The following is an 18,801-nucleotide window of genomic DNA, read 5'->3' on the forward strand; positions in this document are numbered from 1 at the left end:
CCCATACTCCAGCAGGACAGAGAACTCTGGAAGGCTGTAGTTGGCGGCCCATACTCCAGCAGGACAGAGAACTCAGGAGAGCTGTAGTTGGCGGCCCATACTCCAGCATGACAGAGAACTAGAGAGCTGTAGTTGGTGGCCCATACTCCAGCATGACAGAGAACTAGAGAGCTGTAGTTGGTGGCCCATACTCCAGCATGACAGAGAACTAGAGAGCTGTAGTTGGTGGCCCATACTCCAGCAGGACAGAGAACTAGAGAGCTGTAGTTGGTGGCCCATACTCCAGCATGACAGAGAACTAGAGAGCTGTAGTTGGTGGCCCATACTCCAGCAGGACAGAGAACTCTGGAGAGCTGTGGTTGGCGGCCCATACTCCAGCAGGACAGAGAACTCTGAAGAGCTGTGGTTGGCGGCCCATACTCCAGCAGGACAGAGAACTCTGGAGAGCTGTAGTTGGCGGCCCATACTCCAGCAGGACAGAGAACTCTGAAGAGCTGTGGTTGGCGGCCCATACTCCAGCAGGACAGAGAACTCTGGAGAGCTGTAGTTGGTGGCCCATACTCCAGCAGGACAGAGAACTCTGGAGAGCTGTAGTTGGCGGCCCATACTCCAGCAGGACAGAGAACTCTGGAGAGCTGTAGTTGGCGGCCCATACTCCAGCAGGACAGAGAACTCTGGAGAGCTGAAATTGGTGGCCCATACTCCAGCAGGACAGAGAACTCTGGAGAGCTGTAGTTGGTGGCCCATACTCCAACAGGACAGAGAACTCTGGAGAGCTGTAGTTGGTGGCCCATACTCCAGCAGGACAGAGAACTCTGGAGGGCTGTAGTTGGTGGCCCATACCACAATACTCCAGCAGGACAGAGAACTCTGAAGAGCTGTAGTTGGCGGCCCATACTCCAGCAGGACAGAGAACTCTGAAGAGCTGTAGTTGGCGGCCCATACTCCAGCAGGACAGAGAACTCTGGAGAGCTGTAGTTGGTGGCCCATACTCCAGCAGGACAGAGAACTCTGAAGAGCTGTGATTGGCGGCCCATACTCCAGCAGGACAGAGAACTCTGGAGAGCTGTAGTTGGTGGCCCATAATCCAGCAGGACAGAGAACTCTGGAAGGCTGTAGTTGGCGGCTCATACTCCAGCAGTAGTGACGCTAGGTTATGGTCATGCTAATGCTATCGCCCAAAGACTGACTGCTTAAACCCACGAACCTTCAGAGCAATCCGTTCCCTTGAAGCCCGGCTTACATTCACCCGTACATCTTCCAGTAATACGGTCGCACTTCCCGTCCTCGCCACATTGGGCACATCCTAAAGAAATGATGATATTACATTATTTATACACTTCTACTTTCAACCATCGAGTAGTTTTGTCTGTTTGAAGATCCAATCTTTGAACTAAATGATTTAGTTTACCCTTTGCAGATAATATATAATAATATTTAGGAACAAACTCATTTAAATAGTGTATCTATATATATAATTCTCCTCTTCGAGTCGTTAGAAAACAAGCTGCAAACGCTCTCCCTACCTCCCCACCCCTACATGGTTTTAGTGAGCTGTGTTCACTCTAAATGTTTACAAGCAGAGCCAACGATTTTAAACGTAGGGGGGGGGGGGGAGGGGGGGGAAGGAAGGGGGGGGGGGTTATGGTCCTTAACGAGCTACTTATAGTGTTTTAAAGAAATATTTTCAGTGTCAGCGTTGGTACTGTCGAATTCACAAATTATGAATTATTGAAAATTAGAAATAACTAAATAGCGGCGTATGTTATGCCGCGGGCCGGCTCGTTATTCTATAATTAAAGAAAAAGGTTGTCATTAAAACGTTTATATGCATTTTTTCCCAGTAAAGCTTTTATTTACAATATAGTTGCATGAGGCCCACACAATACGATGTGGTACTGGTGACACATGAGGCCATACAATGTGGTACTGGTGACTCATGAGGCCCACACAATGTGGTACTGGTGACACATGAGGCCCACACAATGTGGTACTGGTGACACATGAGGCCATACAATGTGGTACTGGTGACTCATGAGGCCCACACAAGACAATGTGGTACTGGTGACACATGAGGCCCAGACAAGACAATGTGGTACTGGTGACACATGAGGCCCACACAATGTGATACTGGTGACACATGAGGCCCACACAAGACAATGTGGTACTGGTGACACATGAGGCCATCACAATGTGGTACTGGTGACACAGGAGGCCCACACAATGTGGTACTGGTGACACATGAGGCCCACACAATGTGGTACTGGTGACACATGAGGGCCACATAATGTGGTACTGGTGACACATGAGGCCCACACAATGTGGTACTGGTGACACATGAGGCCCACACAAGACAATGTGGTACTGGTGACACATGAGGCCATCACAATGTGGTACTGGTGACACAGGAGGCCCACACAATGTGGTACTGGTGACACATGAGGCCCACACAATGTGGTACTGGTGACACATGAGGGCCACATAATGTGGTACTGGTGACACATGAGGCCCACACAATGTGGTACTGGTGACACATGAGGCCCACACAATGTGGTACTGGTGACACATGAGGCCCACACAATGTGGTACTGGTGACACATGAGGCCCACACAATGTGGTACTGGTGACACATGAGGCCCACACAATGTGGTACTGGTGACACATGAGGGCCACACAATGTGGTACTGGTGACACATGAGGCCCAAACAATGTGGTACTGGTGACACATGAGGCCCACACTAGACAATGTGGTACTGGTGACACATGAGGCCCACACAAGACAATGTGGTACTGGTGACACATGAGGCCCACACAATGTGGTACTGGTGACACATGAGGCCCACACAATGTGGTACTGGTGACACATGAGGCCCACACAATGTGGTACTGTTGAGACATGAGGCCCACACAATGTGGTACTGGTGACACATGAGGCCCACACAATGTGTTACTGGTGACACATGAGACCCACACAATGTGGTACTGGTGACACATGAGGCCCACACAATGTGGTACTGGTGACACATGAGGCCCACACAATGTGGTACTGATGACACATGAGGAACACACAAGATAATGTGGTACTGGTGACACATGAGGCCCACACAATGTGTTACTGGTGACACATGAGACCCACACAATGTGGTACTGGTGACACATGAGGCCCACACAATGTGTTACTGGTGACACATGAGACCCACACAATGTGGTACTGGTGACACATGAGGCCCACACAATGTGGTACTGGTGACACATGAGGCCCACACAATGTGTTACTGGTGACACATGAGGCCCACACAATGTGTTACTGGTGACACATGAGGCCCACACAATGTGTTACTGGTGACTCATGAGGCCCACACAATGTGGTACTGGTGACACATGAGGCCCACACAATGTGTTACTGGTGACACATGAGGCCCACACAATGTGTTACTGGTGACACATGAGGCCCACACAATGTGTTACTGGTGACACATGAGGCCCACACAATGTGTTACTGGTGACACATGAGGCCCACACAATGTGGTACTGGTGACACATGAGGCCCACACAATGTGTTACTGGTGACACATGAGGCCCACACAATGTGTTACTGGTGACACATGAGGCCCACACAATGTGGTACTGGTGACACATGAGGCCCACACAATTGTGGTACTGGTGACACATGAGGCCTACACAATGTGGTACTGGTGACACATGAGGCCCACACAATGTGGTACTGGTGACACATGAGGCCCACACAATGTGTTACTGGTGACACATGAGGCCCACACAATGTGGTACTGGTGACACATGAGGCCCACACAATGTGTTACTGGTGACACATGAGGCCCACACAATGTGGTACTGGTGACACATGAGGCCCACACAATGTGTTACTGGTGACACATGAGGCCCACACAATGTGGTACTGGTGACACATGAGGCCCACACAATTGTGGTACTGGTGACACATGAGGCCTACACGATGTGGTACTGGTGACACATGAGGCCCACACAATGTGTTACTGGTGACACATGAGGCCCACACAATGTGGTACTAGTGACACATGAGGCCTACACAATGTGGTACTGGTAACACATGAGGCCCACACAATACAATGTGGTACTGGTGACACATGAGGCCCACACAATACAATGTGGTACTGGTGACACATTAGGCCCACACAATGTGGTACTGGTGACACATGAGGCCCACACAATACAATGTGGTACTGGTGACACATGAGGCCCACACAATACAATGTGGTACTGGTGACACATTAGGCCCACACAAGACAATGTGGTACTCACGCTGGTGACACATGAGGCCCACACAATGTGGTACTGGTGACACATGAGGCCCACACAATGTGGTACTGGTGACATGAGGCCCACACAATACAATGTGGTACTGGTGACACATGAGGCCCACACAATGTGGTACTGGTGACACATGAGGCCCACACAATGTGGTACTGGTGACACATGAGGCCCACACAAGACGATGTGGTACTGGTGACACAAGTGGCCCACACAAGACAATGTGGTACTCACGCTGGTGACACATGAGGCCCACACAATGTGGTACTGGTGACACATGAGGCCCACACAATGTGGTACTGGTGACACATGAGGCCCACACGATGTGGTACTGGTGACACATGAGGCCCACACAATGTGTTACTGGTGACACATGAGGCCCACACAATGTGGTACTAGTGACACATGAGGCCTACACAATGTGGTACTGGTAACACATGAGGCCCACACAATACAATGTGGTACTGGTGACACATGAGGCCCACACAATACAATGTGGTACTGGTGACACATTAGGCCCACACAATGTGGTACTGGTGACACATGAGGCCCACACAATACAATGTGGTACTGGTGACACATGAGGCCCACACAATACAAACAGGTACTGGTGACACATTAGGCCCACACAAGACAATGTGGTACTCACGCTGGTGACACATGAGGCCCACACAATGTGGTACTGGTGACACATGAGGCCCACACAATGTGGTACTGGTGACATGAGGCCCACACAATACAATGTGGTACTGGTGACACATGAGGCCCACACAATGTGGTACTGGTGACACATGAGGCCCACACAATGTGGTACTGGTGACACATGAGGCCCACACAAGACGATGTGGTACTGGTGACACAAGTGGCCCACACAAGACAATGTGGTACTCACGCTGGTGACACATGAGGCCCTTGAAGCCGGGCTTACACTCATGCTTGCACACGCCGGTATTGACGTCACAAGACCCGTCCCCCCCACAGTTGCCACATGCTGCAAAAAAAAGGCCGGTAAATAAAATAAAATAAAGGCCGGTAAATAAAATAAAATAAAGGCCGGTAAATAAAATAAAATAAAGGCCGGTAAATAAAATAAAATAAAGGCCGGTAAATAAAATAAAATAAAGGCCGGTAAATAAAATAAAATAAAGGCCGGTAAATAAAATAAAATAAAGGCCGGTAAATAAAATAAAATAAAGGCCGGTAAATAAAATAAAATAAAGGCCGGTAAATAAAATAAAATAAAGGCCGGTAAATAAAATAAAATAAAGGCCGGTAAATAAAATAAAATAAAGGCCGGTAAATAAAATAAAATAAAGGCCGGTAAATAAAATAAAATAAAGGCCGGTAAATAAAATAAAATAAAGGCCGGTAAATAAAATAAAATAAAGGCCGGTAAATAAAATAAAATAAAGGCCGGTAAATAAAATAAAATAAAGGCCGGTAAATAAAATAAAGGCCGGTAAATAAAATAAAATAAAGGCCGGTAAATAAAATAAAATAAAGGCCGGTAAATAAAATAAAATAAAGGCCGGTAAATAAAATAAAATAAAGGCCGGTAAATAAAATAAAATAAAGGCCGGTAAATAAAATAAAATAAAGGCCGGTAAATAAAATAAAGGCCGGTAAATAAAATAAAATAAAGGCCGGTAAATAAAATAAAATAAAGGCTGGTAAATAAAATAAAATAAAGGCCGGTAAATAAAATAAAATAAAGGCCGGTCAATACAAAAAAATAAGGGTCGGACAATACAAAAAATAAAAGTCGGTCAATACAAAAATAAAAATTAAGGCCGGTCAATACAAAGAAAACAAATTATGGCCGGTCAATGCAAAAAATATTTGGCCGGTTAATACAAAAAATAAAGGCCGGTCAATTAAAAAAAATATACATTGTGAAATAGAATGTGAACACCCGCCTAGCTCAACACACGATGTATTGTATACTTACATCGCTTGCACGATGTTACATTGTTCCTTGAAGTGTTGTATACTTACATCGCTTGCACGATGTTACATTGTTCCTTGTAGTACAGTTGTAACACAGCCCAATGATGTTACATTCCTTCCCTGCACAGTGACTGCAGTCGGTGGAACAGTCAAGCCCCGACCCCCCCGGGGGACAGCCTAAATGAGAAGAAATTGTGAGAATAGTGAAGGTTATGGAACGTACAGTCTATATGAAAATAATTGTGTGAATAGTTAAGGTTCTGTGCATATAGTCTATATGAGATCAATTATGATAGTGAAGTCTATATACCTACATAAACTTACACCTAAAGCTTGAAATAAACAAACAGAGAGAACATGTCCTTACATAAACTTGCCCCTTAAAGCCTGGAAGAACGTAGAGAACATGTACCTACATAAACTTACCCCCTAAAGCCCGAAATAAACACACAGAGAGAACATGTTCCTACATAAACTTACCCCTTAAAGCCTGAAATAAACACACGGAAAGAACATATCCCTACATAATCTTACCCCCTAAAGCCTGAAATAAACACACAGAAAAACATATCCCCACATAAACTTACCACCTAAAGCCTGGAAGAACGGAGAGAACATGTACCTACATAGACTTACCCCCTAAAGCCTGAAATAAACAGACAGAAAGAACATATCCCTACATAATCTTACCCCCTAAAGCCTGAAATAAACACACAGAAAGAACATATCCCTCCATAAACTTACCCCCTAAAGCCTGGAAGAACGGAGAGAACATGTACCTACATAAACTTTCCCCCTAAAGCCTGGAAGAACGGAGAGAACATGTACCTACATAAACTTTCCCCCTAAAGCCTGGAAGAACGGAGAGAACATGTACCTACATAAACTTACCCCCTAAAGCCTGAAATAAACACACAGACAGAACATATCCCTCCATAAACTTACCCTCTAAAGCCTGAAATAAACACACAGAAAGAACATATCCCTACACAAACTTACCCCCTAAAGCCTGAAATAAACACACAGAAAGAACATATCCATTCTGTACCACGCTCTTGTCCTCGGACAAGATCTGGATGTTCTTGACGAGTTGGCTGACGTTAACCTTGGGCAGGATGCTGTACTCACGCTTGGCGACCATGTATCGGATCTGTTCGTTGGTGATAGCTTTGGCGTCCCGATCGTTGTACTGGATGGTGAAGTTGTTCAGCATGTCGTACAAGCCCTCTGTTAGATAGGTAAATGGGCGAATTTATGACGTAGTGCAATAGATTAGAAGCCCACTGTTTCGTTTATTGGATTTCATTTTCCAATCTATTAATAAATGAAATAATAGATTTTATGAATTTAAAATTTCAGATTAATGGCATTCTTGGACACATATTAGGCACCGTAAAATGGTTGGAATCTGCTCATTCCGCTAAAGTAAAATACGAGATTATCCGGGAAGGTAATCTAAACCCTAATTAGTGAAACGAGCTAGGTTTTGAATGTTTGTGACAAAATTTATTCGCGTATCTGCCTTTAGATTAGTATCAACAGAACTGTAGCTGTTTAGGGGAGATTTCGCATGGAAATATTTATCAATGACTTGAATTTCAAACAGAAAAGGCTTTACATTGCTCCATTAAATCTAATTAAAAGACAAAATAATGAATTATTTTTTTCTTTTACTAAATGTGCAGAACAAGTAATGCTAAATATGAATTGTGTAACACTGCCTCAGTGGGTATGCTTATCACCCAATGATGTGTTATGTTTAAAAGGGCTGACCCTGAGAGGTATAGCACACAATGGAACGACACTGTTGTTGTCAACTACTGGATTTATTGACATTAACATCCAAGCCAACTGGCTATGTAGACAGGAGAAAATGTAGAAAAACTGTAGAAAATACTGTGGAAAACAGTAGCCCTTCATTAGGTGTACATGATCTACTTATCATAAGCAACGGCACTGTCCGTGTCCGCAGCAGCTTTGGGTTTGAATGAACCACCCAGAATCCCAGAGGACACATGACATGAAACCCGGGTAAATATCGCTCACCGAAGAACAATAAAAAAAAAACTACATCAACAGTTGCAGTCAAACAGGACCCGAAACCCAATAAATTATAACTTATTATTTATCCCCCTTGGCTGTTAACAATGATGTGTTACAAATTGCGTATTTTTTATTCAACAAAAAAAAAATCCACCAACTAAACCATTTGGTTGAGATAACTACCGTGGGAAAATAGTTGAATGTAAGTTTTATTCTGACGGTAACCAAGTATAAATACTGGTTGCTAAGCAGAAATGTATCGGTGGGATACATACACAAGCAAATGAAACTAAAAATAATTCGTGTGATTTAAAATCAACAAGTTGTATCAATGTAAAAAAAAATGTATGTGGATTCAGGATAAGAAATATATAATGTCATAAATTTCATATTTAAAAAGTTAATCTGGTGTATCTTCTACCTTAAACACAACCCGGGATTCTTGCGGGTATCTCTTTGTGGGGTTGGGGCGGAGCTTGTTTCACCCCCCCCCATCCTACTCGTACGAAATTTTTTAAAAATGTATAATTAAAATAGAAAATATGTACTTAATCCTAGTGTCCGAACGCCCCTCCCCCCTGTCCTCAAAATTTCAGGTACCCCTCCCCCCTTACACCACACACACACAGAAACAAAATGTCTGGAAAAAAAACTTAGGACACCATTGGACACCATACCTCGGTAGTTCCGGAGAACTATTTTAAAAAGACTGAAGGGAAACGGGAAGTCCACGTTGAGGAACACCTTGGAAGTCAACGACACCTGGGTCTGGAAGCAGGTCAATGAGTTCACGTCAAAGTCCACGGCGTAATCAGACACCATCTGGGCTTCCACCAAGGAGCTGCTCGTCGTTGTTTTTAGTGCTAGGTCTCGTCCTGGTGTTTTAAAAATAGATCTTCAGTCTAAATTCTGGGATAATGTAATGATATCATGCTAATTTACTTGGAAATATATAATGTGCTCGTCGTTGTTTTTAGTGCTAGGTCTCGTCCTGGTGTTTTAAAAATAGATCTTCAGTCTAAATTCTGGGATAATGTAATGATATCATGCTAATTTACTTGGAAATATATAATGTACTCGTCGTTGTTTTTAGTGCTAGGTCTCGTCCTGGTGTTTTAAAAATAGATCTTCAGTCTAAATTCTGGGATAATGTAATGATATCATGCTAATTTACTTGGAAATATATAATGTACTCGTCGTTTGTTTCGGTGCTAGGTCTCGTCCTGGTGTTTTAAAAATAGATCTTCAGTCTAAATTCTGGGATAATGTAATGATATCATGCTAATTTACTTGGAAATATATAATGTACTCGTCGTTTGTTTCGGTGCTAGGTCTCGTCCTGGTGTTTTAAAAATAGATCTTCAGTCTAAATTCTGGGATAACGTAATGATATCATGCTAATTTACTGAGAAATATATAATGTACTCGTCGTTTGTTTCGGTGCTAGGTCTCGTCCTGGTTTTTAAATAAAATACTTAAAAAAAACTTTTTAAAAAACCACGTTTTTCTTGTTGACTAAAAAGTAGAAAATAACTATTTACATACATTTGATGACAAAAAACGTGGGTACGTTCACCATCAAATTTCCCGACCCATCTGCCCGACCCACGATTTTGTCATCAAATGTATGTAAATAGTTATTTTCTACTTTTTAGTCAACAAGAAAAACGTGGTTTTTTAAAAAGTTTTTTTTAAGTATTTTATTTTCTCCTTTTTAGTCCGTTGCTACACATGAAAAACGTGGTTTTTAAAAAGTTTTTTATATAGTTTATTTTCTACTTTATCTAATCACTTGATTAAGTATGACTTGACTAAGTGTTTTTAAATACACGGACTAAAAAAATCTTGAGCGACCGATACGCTTTAAACAGAGAAAGGGTGTAATTTACGTTGCTGGCCTGGAGATCTACTCACGAATCACGTGATCAAATCTCCCATAAACAAACAAATAAACGCGAAGCTGAGTTAAGGAAAAACGTGTTTATGTGTATTTTAGCATGCCCAGCGTACCAACCGTGTCACCGTTAACAATGTGTTACCGTGTCCGTTCTCCTTTTTAGTCCGTTGCTACACATAAAAAACGTGTTTTTTTAAAAAGTTTTTTTTAAGTATTTTATTTTCTCCTTTTTAGTCCGTTGCTACACATGAAAAACGTGGTTTTTAAAAAAGTGTTTATAAATACACGGACTAAAAATCTTGAGCGACCAGGATTCGAACCTGATTTGTCGCGGCCACAACGCGAAGTACTAACCACTATACGATCACGGCCAGCGCGCTCACATCGATTGGGGCCGAAGTAACTGTGTCAACAGGCCTCCAGTCTTGTCGGTATCTTTAGAAATCATGTCCTCAATTTTATGGTCCTTGGGGCGTAATTAAATTAAGCTAATTACGGTCACTAATTGCTAGTTTTTATGATTGCATCTGAAATTGTTAGGCGAAAGTAGCATGCATGCCAAATTTCAGGTCTCTAGAGCAATCAGAAGTGGGCTAATTTTCGATGTCAATTTTAACAACAAACATCCAAACAACCAAACAAACAAACGCGAAGCTGAGTTAAGAAAAACGTGTTAAAATAGATCTTCAGTCTAAATACTATGATAATGTAGTGATATCATGCTCATTTACTAGGAAATAAATAATGTACTTGTTTGTTTCGGTGCTAGGTCTCGTCCTGGTGTTTTAAAAATAGATCTTAAATCTAAATTCTAGGATAATGTAGTGATATGCTTATTTACTTGGAATTAAATAATGTACTTGTCGTTTGTTTTAGTGCTTGTCTCGTCCTGGTATTTTAAAAATAGATCTTCAGTCTAAATGCTAGGACAATGTAATTATATTACGCTTATTTACTTGGAAATAAATAATGTACATAACTTTTATTATCACAAGTATTTAAAAATTCAAAGATTTGTTTAGATATACTTTTTAAATCATTGATATCACATTAAGCGATTTGATTAATTTAGTTTCATTTATTTAACAATTGTTGCATTGCATTCAAAAGCTGTTCATAAAAAGATATGAATGTATGTTTTGATTTACACATTGTTTTGTATCTAGATGTGAAAATCTAATATATAAAGCTCAGTTCTGTATGTATATAAACATATGTATATCGTTGACATACTTCCATGGATTAAAGTGTTAGAATATTACCGTGCGCATTTGTCTAAATTTATGAGCTAAAAAATTACCATTGAAAGTGTTGGGAAATAATTTTCATTTTTCAAACTGAAAGTAATAATTGTCGGCATGTTCATTAAACACAATTTTAAAAAAATATCATCTTTTACAAAAATTCTAATTATGTCTTTATTTAGTCCTATAGCGCTTACTTCCCTTTGATAAATTAGGAAAACACAATTACTTCCCTTTATAAAACCATTGCATTAGTGGAAAAGCATTTACTTTTTATTACTTTGTTTTGGTGTTGGGAAAAAAATAATTACATAATTAGCGGGGATTGATCAAGAGCAAATGTTGTAGGTATTTTACGGATAAGCTTGGAGTATTATAATTGTTCATTAAATTGAAACAGGCGCGTTCGTTTAAGTGAGTGCAAAAACTATGAATAAGTTGGGGTACTATAGTCGTTTATTAAGCTAAAACAGGCGATTCTGCCCTGGGCGTTTATGTTCGCGTTAGTGTTTTCTTTGTGTTTAGGTGGGTTTGCGTTAGTGGTTGCGTTTTGATTTGGTTCGTTTTTGTTCTTTCTTTTTTTCGTTTTTGTTTGTGTTTTTTTCTATGGGTTTGTATTTGTGTTTTTGGTTGGTTTTGCGTTTGGATTTGGTTTGTTTTCGTTTGCTTTTTTGTTTGTTTTTTCTTTGTGTTTGTATTGGTGTTTGTGGTTGTGGTTGGTTTTGTTGTTAGGTTTTTGTTTTCGTTTGTATTTGTAATTGTGTTAGCGTTATGTTTGCGTTTTTTTGTTTTGGTTTTGGTTGGTTGTGGTTTGGGTGGGCAATGCCGGGTATAGAATGATTACTAAACACACAGGTAATGGTCTTTAACAGAAAGGTTTTATTACAGAAGCCAGAGCAGGGCCTGGCCGGGACGGCTAGTATAACATAAAGTAGATATTTTACAATTAGTAGAATTAAATCTCTCCATGCCGTTTGCTTTAAATTAAATCGACAAAACTACTTGCTTGAAAACCCAATCTGATGTCTCATTGCTAAAGCACATGTTTCTATCACCTATAACATATATAGCCCGCTACCTCAACACTAAGCCACACATTTCTATCCCCTATAACATTTGCTACCTCAACACTAAGCCACACATTTCTATCCCCTATAACATTTGCTACCTCAACACTAAACCACACATTTCTATCCCCTATAACATATATAGCCCGCTACCTCAACACTAAGCCACACATTTCTATCCCCTATAACATTTGCTACCTCAACACTAAGCCACACATTTCTATCCCCTATAACATATATAGCCTACTACCTCAACACTAAGTCACACATTTCTATCCCCTATAACATTTGCTACTTCAACACTAAGCCACACATTTCTATCACCTATAACATTTGCTACTGCAACACTAAGTCACACATTTCTATCCCCTGTAACATATATAGCCCGCTACCTCAACACTAAGTCACACATTTCTATCCCCTATAACATATATAGTCTACTACCTCAACACTAAGTCACACATTTCTATCCCCTGTAACATTTATAGCCCGCTACCTCGACACTAAGTCACACATTTCTATCCCCTGTAACATTTATAGCCCGCTACCTCAACACTAAGTCACACATTTCTATCCCCTGTAACATTTATAGCCCGCTACCTCAACACTAAGTCACACATTTCTATCCCCTGTAACATTTGCTACCTCAACACTAAGTCACACATTTCTATCCCCTGTAACATTTATAGCCCGCTACCTCAACACTAAGTCACACATTTCTATCCCCTGTAACATTTATAGCCCGCTACCTCAACACTAAGTCACACATTTCTATCCCCTGTAACATTTATAGCCCGCTACCTTAACACTAAGCCACACATTTCTATCACCTATAACATTTGCTACCTCAACACTAAGCCACACATTTCTATCACCTATAACATTTGCTACCTCAACACTAAGTCACACATTTCTATCCCCTGTAACATTTATAGCCCGCTACCTCAACACTAAGTCACACATTTCTATCCCCTGTAACATTTATAGCCCGCTACCTCAACACTAAGTCACACATTTCTATCCCCTGTAACATATATAGCCCGCTACCTCAACACTAAGCCGCACATTTCTATCCCCTATAACATTTGCTACCTCAACACTAAGCCACACATTTCTATCCCCTGTAACATATATAGCCCGCTACCTCAACACTAAGCCACACATTTCTATCCCCTGTAACATATATAGCCCGCTACCTCAACACTAAGCCACACATTTCTATCCCCTATAACATATATAGCCCGCTACCTCAACACTAAGTCACACATTTCTATCCCCTGTAACATTTATAGCCCGCTACCTTAACACTAAGCCACACATTTCTATCACCTATAACACTTGCTACCTCAACACTAAGCCACACATTTCTATCCCCTATAACATATATAGCCCGCTACCTCAACACTAAGCCACACATTTCTATCCCCTATAACATATATAGCCCGCTACCTCAACACTAAGCCACACATTTCTATCCCCTATAACATATATAGCCCGCTACCTCAACACTAAGCCGCACATTTCTATCCCCTATAACATATATAGCCCGCTACCTCAACACTAAGCCACACATTTCTATCACCTATAACATTTGCTACCTCAACACTAAGCCACACATTTCTATCCCCTATAACATATATAGCCCGCTACCTCAACACTAAGCCGCACATTTCTATCCCCTATAACATATATAGCCCGCTACCTCAACACTAAGCCGCACATTTCTATCACCTATAACATATATAGCCCGCTACCTCAACACTAAGCCGCACATTTCTATCCCCTATAACATATATAGCCCGCTACCTCAACACTAAGCCGCACATTTCTATCACCTATAACATATATAGCCCGCTACCTCAACACTAAGCCGCACATTTCTATCCTTTATAACCATCCGTCATGACCTTAGTGACCCACACACTAGCACCGACCTAGCCCTAACCTAAGCACCAATCCTTACCTTCCTTAACCGTAGCTTTAACCCCAGCCCTATCACTAACCCCCATACACTACCTTTATCACTAAACCAGGCCATTACACTTACCATTTTACAAACCCTAGACTGGACACACCACAATATTATCCATGCACTATCCCTGCATTACCCCTGCACTATCCCTGCACTATCCTTGACTCTGACAATACTCACTTAAAAGACCGCCCCCACTCCCTCATGTAATATCTCATCGCCTTAGAGCAGGGTTCTCCAAACTACGGCCCGCGGGCCGGATGCGGCCCGCGATGTCCTCTCATCCGGCCCGCGGAGATCTTTTTGTCCACGGAAAAAAAAACGTTTGTTGGTGATGGCTGAGGAACTTTGCCCAGAAAAATCAAAGACATGCCTGAAAGAAACTGGCCCCCGAACTGAAATGTGATAGTTAATGCGGCCCTCGGACTGAAAAGTTTGGAGACCCCTGCCTTAGAGCAAATTTGTAGTGAATCGAAACAGCAGTGATACAACGAATCCTATCATTAAAAAAACCATTCATTTATGACCAACGTTTGTGGCTGACAAATTTGTTAGCACCTGCACTCAAGCTGACTGTACACAGGTGCTTTACACCTGTCCCCGTGAGCACAAACACGGTGGTAGCCACGGGCTGGGAGCAGTAGATCTCCGAGGTTGTGGGGTTGATCTCCAGCCGTTTGAGGCGTGAGCATTTGATTTCTTTATCGGCATTCATATAACTCACGCCTATCGTGTCTCTAAAACCTAAGAGAGAGTTTAAGATTATACGATGCGTGTACAAAATAAGACGGGTAGATGCGTAAACAAAAGACCAATGCGTACATGCCTAGCACTCAGTTTAACCGTTGATGCCAGTATATTTTAGGCTATGTGCGCACACATAAGTCTAGTTTAATTTAGTCTAATATTTAGATTACCTGTAAAAACAAGCAAAACAATCGAGCCACCTACCACAAGTAGCCTAACTGCCGGAAATTCACTTACCACAGGTAATTGCCGGAAACTCACCTACCACAGGTAATTGCCGGAAACTCACCTACCACAGGTAATTGCCGGAAACTCACCTACCACAGGTAATTGCCGGAAACTCACCTACCACAGGTAATTGCCGGAAACTCACCTACCACAGGTAATCGCCGGAAACTCACCCACATCGTTGACTACAATCCGAACAAACTCCACCACAACCATGTCAGTAAAGTTGAAGGTCACGCTGGTCTTGGCCGCGTTGCCGATGCACGTGCTATCGTCGTTGTCAATTAACCTGGTCTCCTCCGTTGTGGCTGACGAGGAAAGGTCAACTGGAAAATAGACAGTGGTCAACTGGAAAATAGACAGTAGTCAGCTGAAAAATAGACAGTGGTCAACTGGAAAATAGACAGTGGTCAACTGGAAAATAGACAGTGGTCAACTGGAAAATAGACAGTGGTCAACTGGAAAATAGACAGTGGTCAACTGGAAAATAGACATGAAATAGACAGTGGTAACTGGAAAATAGACAGTGGTCAGCTGGAAAATAGACAGTGGTCAACTGGAAAATAGACATTGATCAACGGGAAAATGACATTGGTGATCTGGAAAATAGACCTTGGTCAATCAGAAAATTAAAATGGCTGAATAAAATAGAAATTGTATATAAAATAGACCTGAATAAGAGAAGACTTACTGTATTGACAATAGTGTCCGAAAAACGAGGCCTCACACTTGACCCCCTCCTGGCACATTCCATTGTCGTCACAGCGTAGATTTGCACACCGGCATCGGAAGCGGCACTCAGGCCCAAACCAGCCGGCAGGGCAGGTGGCTGGAATAGACAGGTGAGGTGTGTGTTCAACACGTTTAGGACGGACAGGTAAGGTCTGTGTTCAACACATTTTAGACATACAGGTGAGGTGTGTGTTCAACACATTTTAGACATACAGGTGAGGTGTGTGTTCAACACATTTTAGACATACAGGTGAGGTGTGTGTTCAACACATTTTAGACATACAGGTGAGGTGTGTGTTCAACACGTTTTAGACATACAGGTGAGGTGTGTGTTCAACACGTTTTAGACATACAGGTGAGGTGTGTGTTCAACACATTTAGGACGGACAGGACATTTTTGTATTAAACACAATAGGGACTTACATGACATGTCTATGTCAAACATGGCAGGTACAAACAGGTTGTCTATGATAAATTTACTTTAGACAGACAGGATAGGTCTATGTTAACAGACATGATTTGTATAAGCAATAGACAGGACATATCTATGTTGAATACATCAAGAAAAACAGAAATGTTACCTCGTACTTCGTCTACTTAAGACAAGTTCAGTGAGTTACCTTTTAGAGTGACGTGCTACAACTTAACAGTTACCTGAGGTCACCGCAGGTAACAGAGCGATCAGGACACCCCTCAGTAGACATAACACAAACGTCATTTCTCTGGGTGTCAAGCTAATGAGTACCAAATACAAACTCTATCACCTAAATATTCATTAAACTAATGAGTACCAAATACAAATTACATTTCTATCACCTACATATTCATTAAACTAATGAGTACCAAATACAAATTACATTTCTATCACCTACATATTCATTAAACTAACGAATAAAAAATGAAAGTAAAACCCACGCATTCCAAGAAAAAAAATTAGGAGGAAATACGAAGAAAGCTAATCATGAATTAGTAAATATTTAGCATATTTGCAATTTTAATATTTTATTTACATAAAGAATAAAAGGAAAGAGAAAAAACAGATAGGGAAATAAAACACCGTACCATAGCCCGTATGACACAATGAACTGCTCGCTACACAAAGCACCACACCATCACTACTCACTACTATCTGAACCACACCACCCCCACATCTCACTCCATAACCAATACAACAATCCTCACCACACTCAACTCATTAAAAGCCACACCCTGCACCCACTGCAACACTTACACCTAATCAGGTGACCCACACAACATCACTCAGCTCACATCACACCACTCACCATGTACCACACCACACACATACACCACTAGCCATGTACCACACCACACCACAATCATACACCACAAAAGACACGGCATAGGTCAAATCACACACCACCGAACCACACCACCCTCACACCCCACACTATAACCAACACGACATCCCACCACACCACTCCCCAACGTACACACATTCTCATGTGTGTAGTACAAATAAAAGCATAAAAAACTCACCTTACATGTAGATCTTGAATCTAGATCTAGATCTAGATCATTTTTAAATATAGACCTAGAAATTTATATCGTAATATAATAAAGCTCTGAGATGATTCGATAAACAATTTAAAAAAGCCAGCAATTATTGTCAACACACGAGGAAAAAAACCACATAATTTATTTTTTTAAAAGCAGAAAAGTATTTTTAAAATAACACCGTAAATTACTAAAAAGATTTCGTTCTATGTAATAATGAAACTTTTTATATTTTGACTATTCCGTTCAACAGAATTGTATTCAGAGTGCATTCTAGTGCAGTGGGACACAATATACGTCGTGCGCTCAGAATAGTCGTCTTTGCTGTAGATTTTAATTTCGTACGCGTTTTTTATGACCCATTTCAGAGCACTAACGCTATTTTCATGCTGTTAGAAAAAGACAAAAAGTTACAAATGTGGACCTAGAGTTACGGAGTTTCTTCCGGGTATCTTTTCGAAGTTGGTCTACCGCCGCCCTGACCGAAATATAATTATACCACCCGTGTCCGCAAATCCACCGAAAATTAAGTCCGCCCCCCCCCCACTCAACCCCCAAAAGTGTCACCCCCCCCCCCCCCAACCATTTCGGAGAAAAATGTCTTTAAAAAAAACGAACACTGCTTACATTAGCTATAATGAAAAAGCTGTTGTGTTCTAAATATTAGCAAAAACAGACTTTAGATCTAATTTTATTGCAAATCTGTCCTCTAAAAATTATTACCAATACTATCGCAGTTCAACACTTTCTAATCTAAACGTATTCTCATAACCAGATCCTTCTCAAAACGTTATTGGTGCATTATCCGTCAAGACCAGTTTCATTTATCATCATTACACAAAGGCGTTTAATTAATTCTTATAAAAAGAAAAAGTATTGTTTTCCTATGTTAAGTCTTAGTGCTTTAATATCTGGTTATCGTAAAGGTTTTTATGCAGGTTTTATGTATTATTTTTTTTTGCGACAGTTTCATAGCAAGTTGAATTTCATGTTTTAAAACAATTAATACCCTACTGGTTCTTTAATTCAGTTCTTTTTTTAAACGTTGACGCTGCACATTATTAAAATGCTAGTTGTATAACCAGATCTGTGGCAAATGAA

General features: G+C 41.2%; 1 protein-coding gene across 1 annotated transcript in view; it reads right to left on the reverse strand.

Moving 5' to 3' along the window:
- Nucleotides 1-16,207, reverse strand: part of LOC131941120 (uncharacterized) — a 19,276-nt gene extending 3,069 nt beyond the window's left edge. Inside the window, exons 1-7 of the mRNA XM_059300130.1 lie at nt 16,145-16,207; nt 15,627-15,801; nt 15,037-15,222; nt 8,976-9,173; nt 7,255-7,482; nt 6,304-6,432; nt 5,201-5,299 (exon numbers count right to left, since the gene is read on the reverse strand). Of these exons, the coding sequence (XP_059156113.1) occupies nt 5,201-5,299; nt 6,304-6,432; nt 7,255-7,482; nt 8,976-9,173; nt 15,037-15,222; nt 15,627-15,801; nt 16,145-16,207 (1,078 nt within the window). The remainder of the gene's footprint in view (nt 1-5,200; nt 5,300-6,303; nt 6,433-7,254; nt 7,483-8,975; nt 9,174-15,036; nt 15,223-15,626; nt 15,802-16,144) is intronic.
- Nucleotides 16,208-18,801: the final 2,594 nt, after the last annotated feature.

This window comes from Physella acuta, unplaced genomic scaffold (assembly GCF_028476545.2).
Source record: "Physella acuta isolate Inbredline_101_S28 unplaced genomic scaffold, ASM2847654v3 ptg000346l, whole genome shotgun sequence".
In the NCBI taxonomy this organism is placed as follows: Eukaryota; Metazoa; Mollusca; class Gastropoda; family Physidae; genus Physella; species Physella acuta.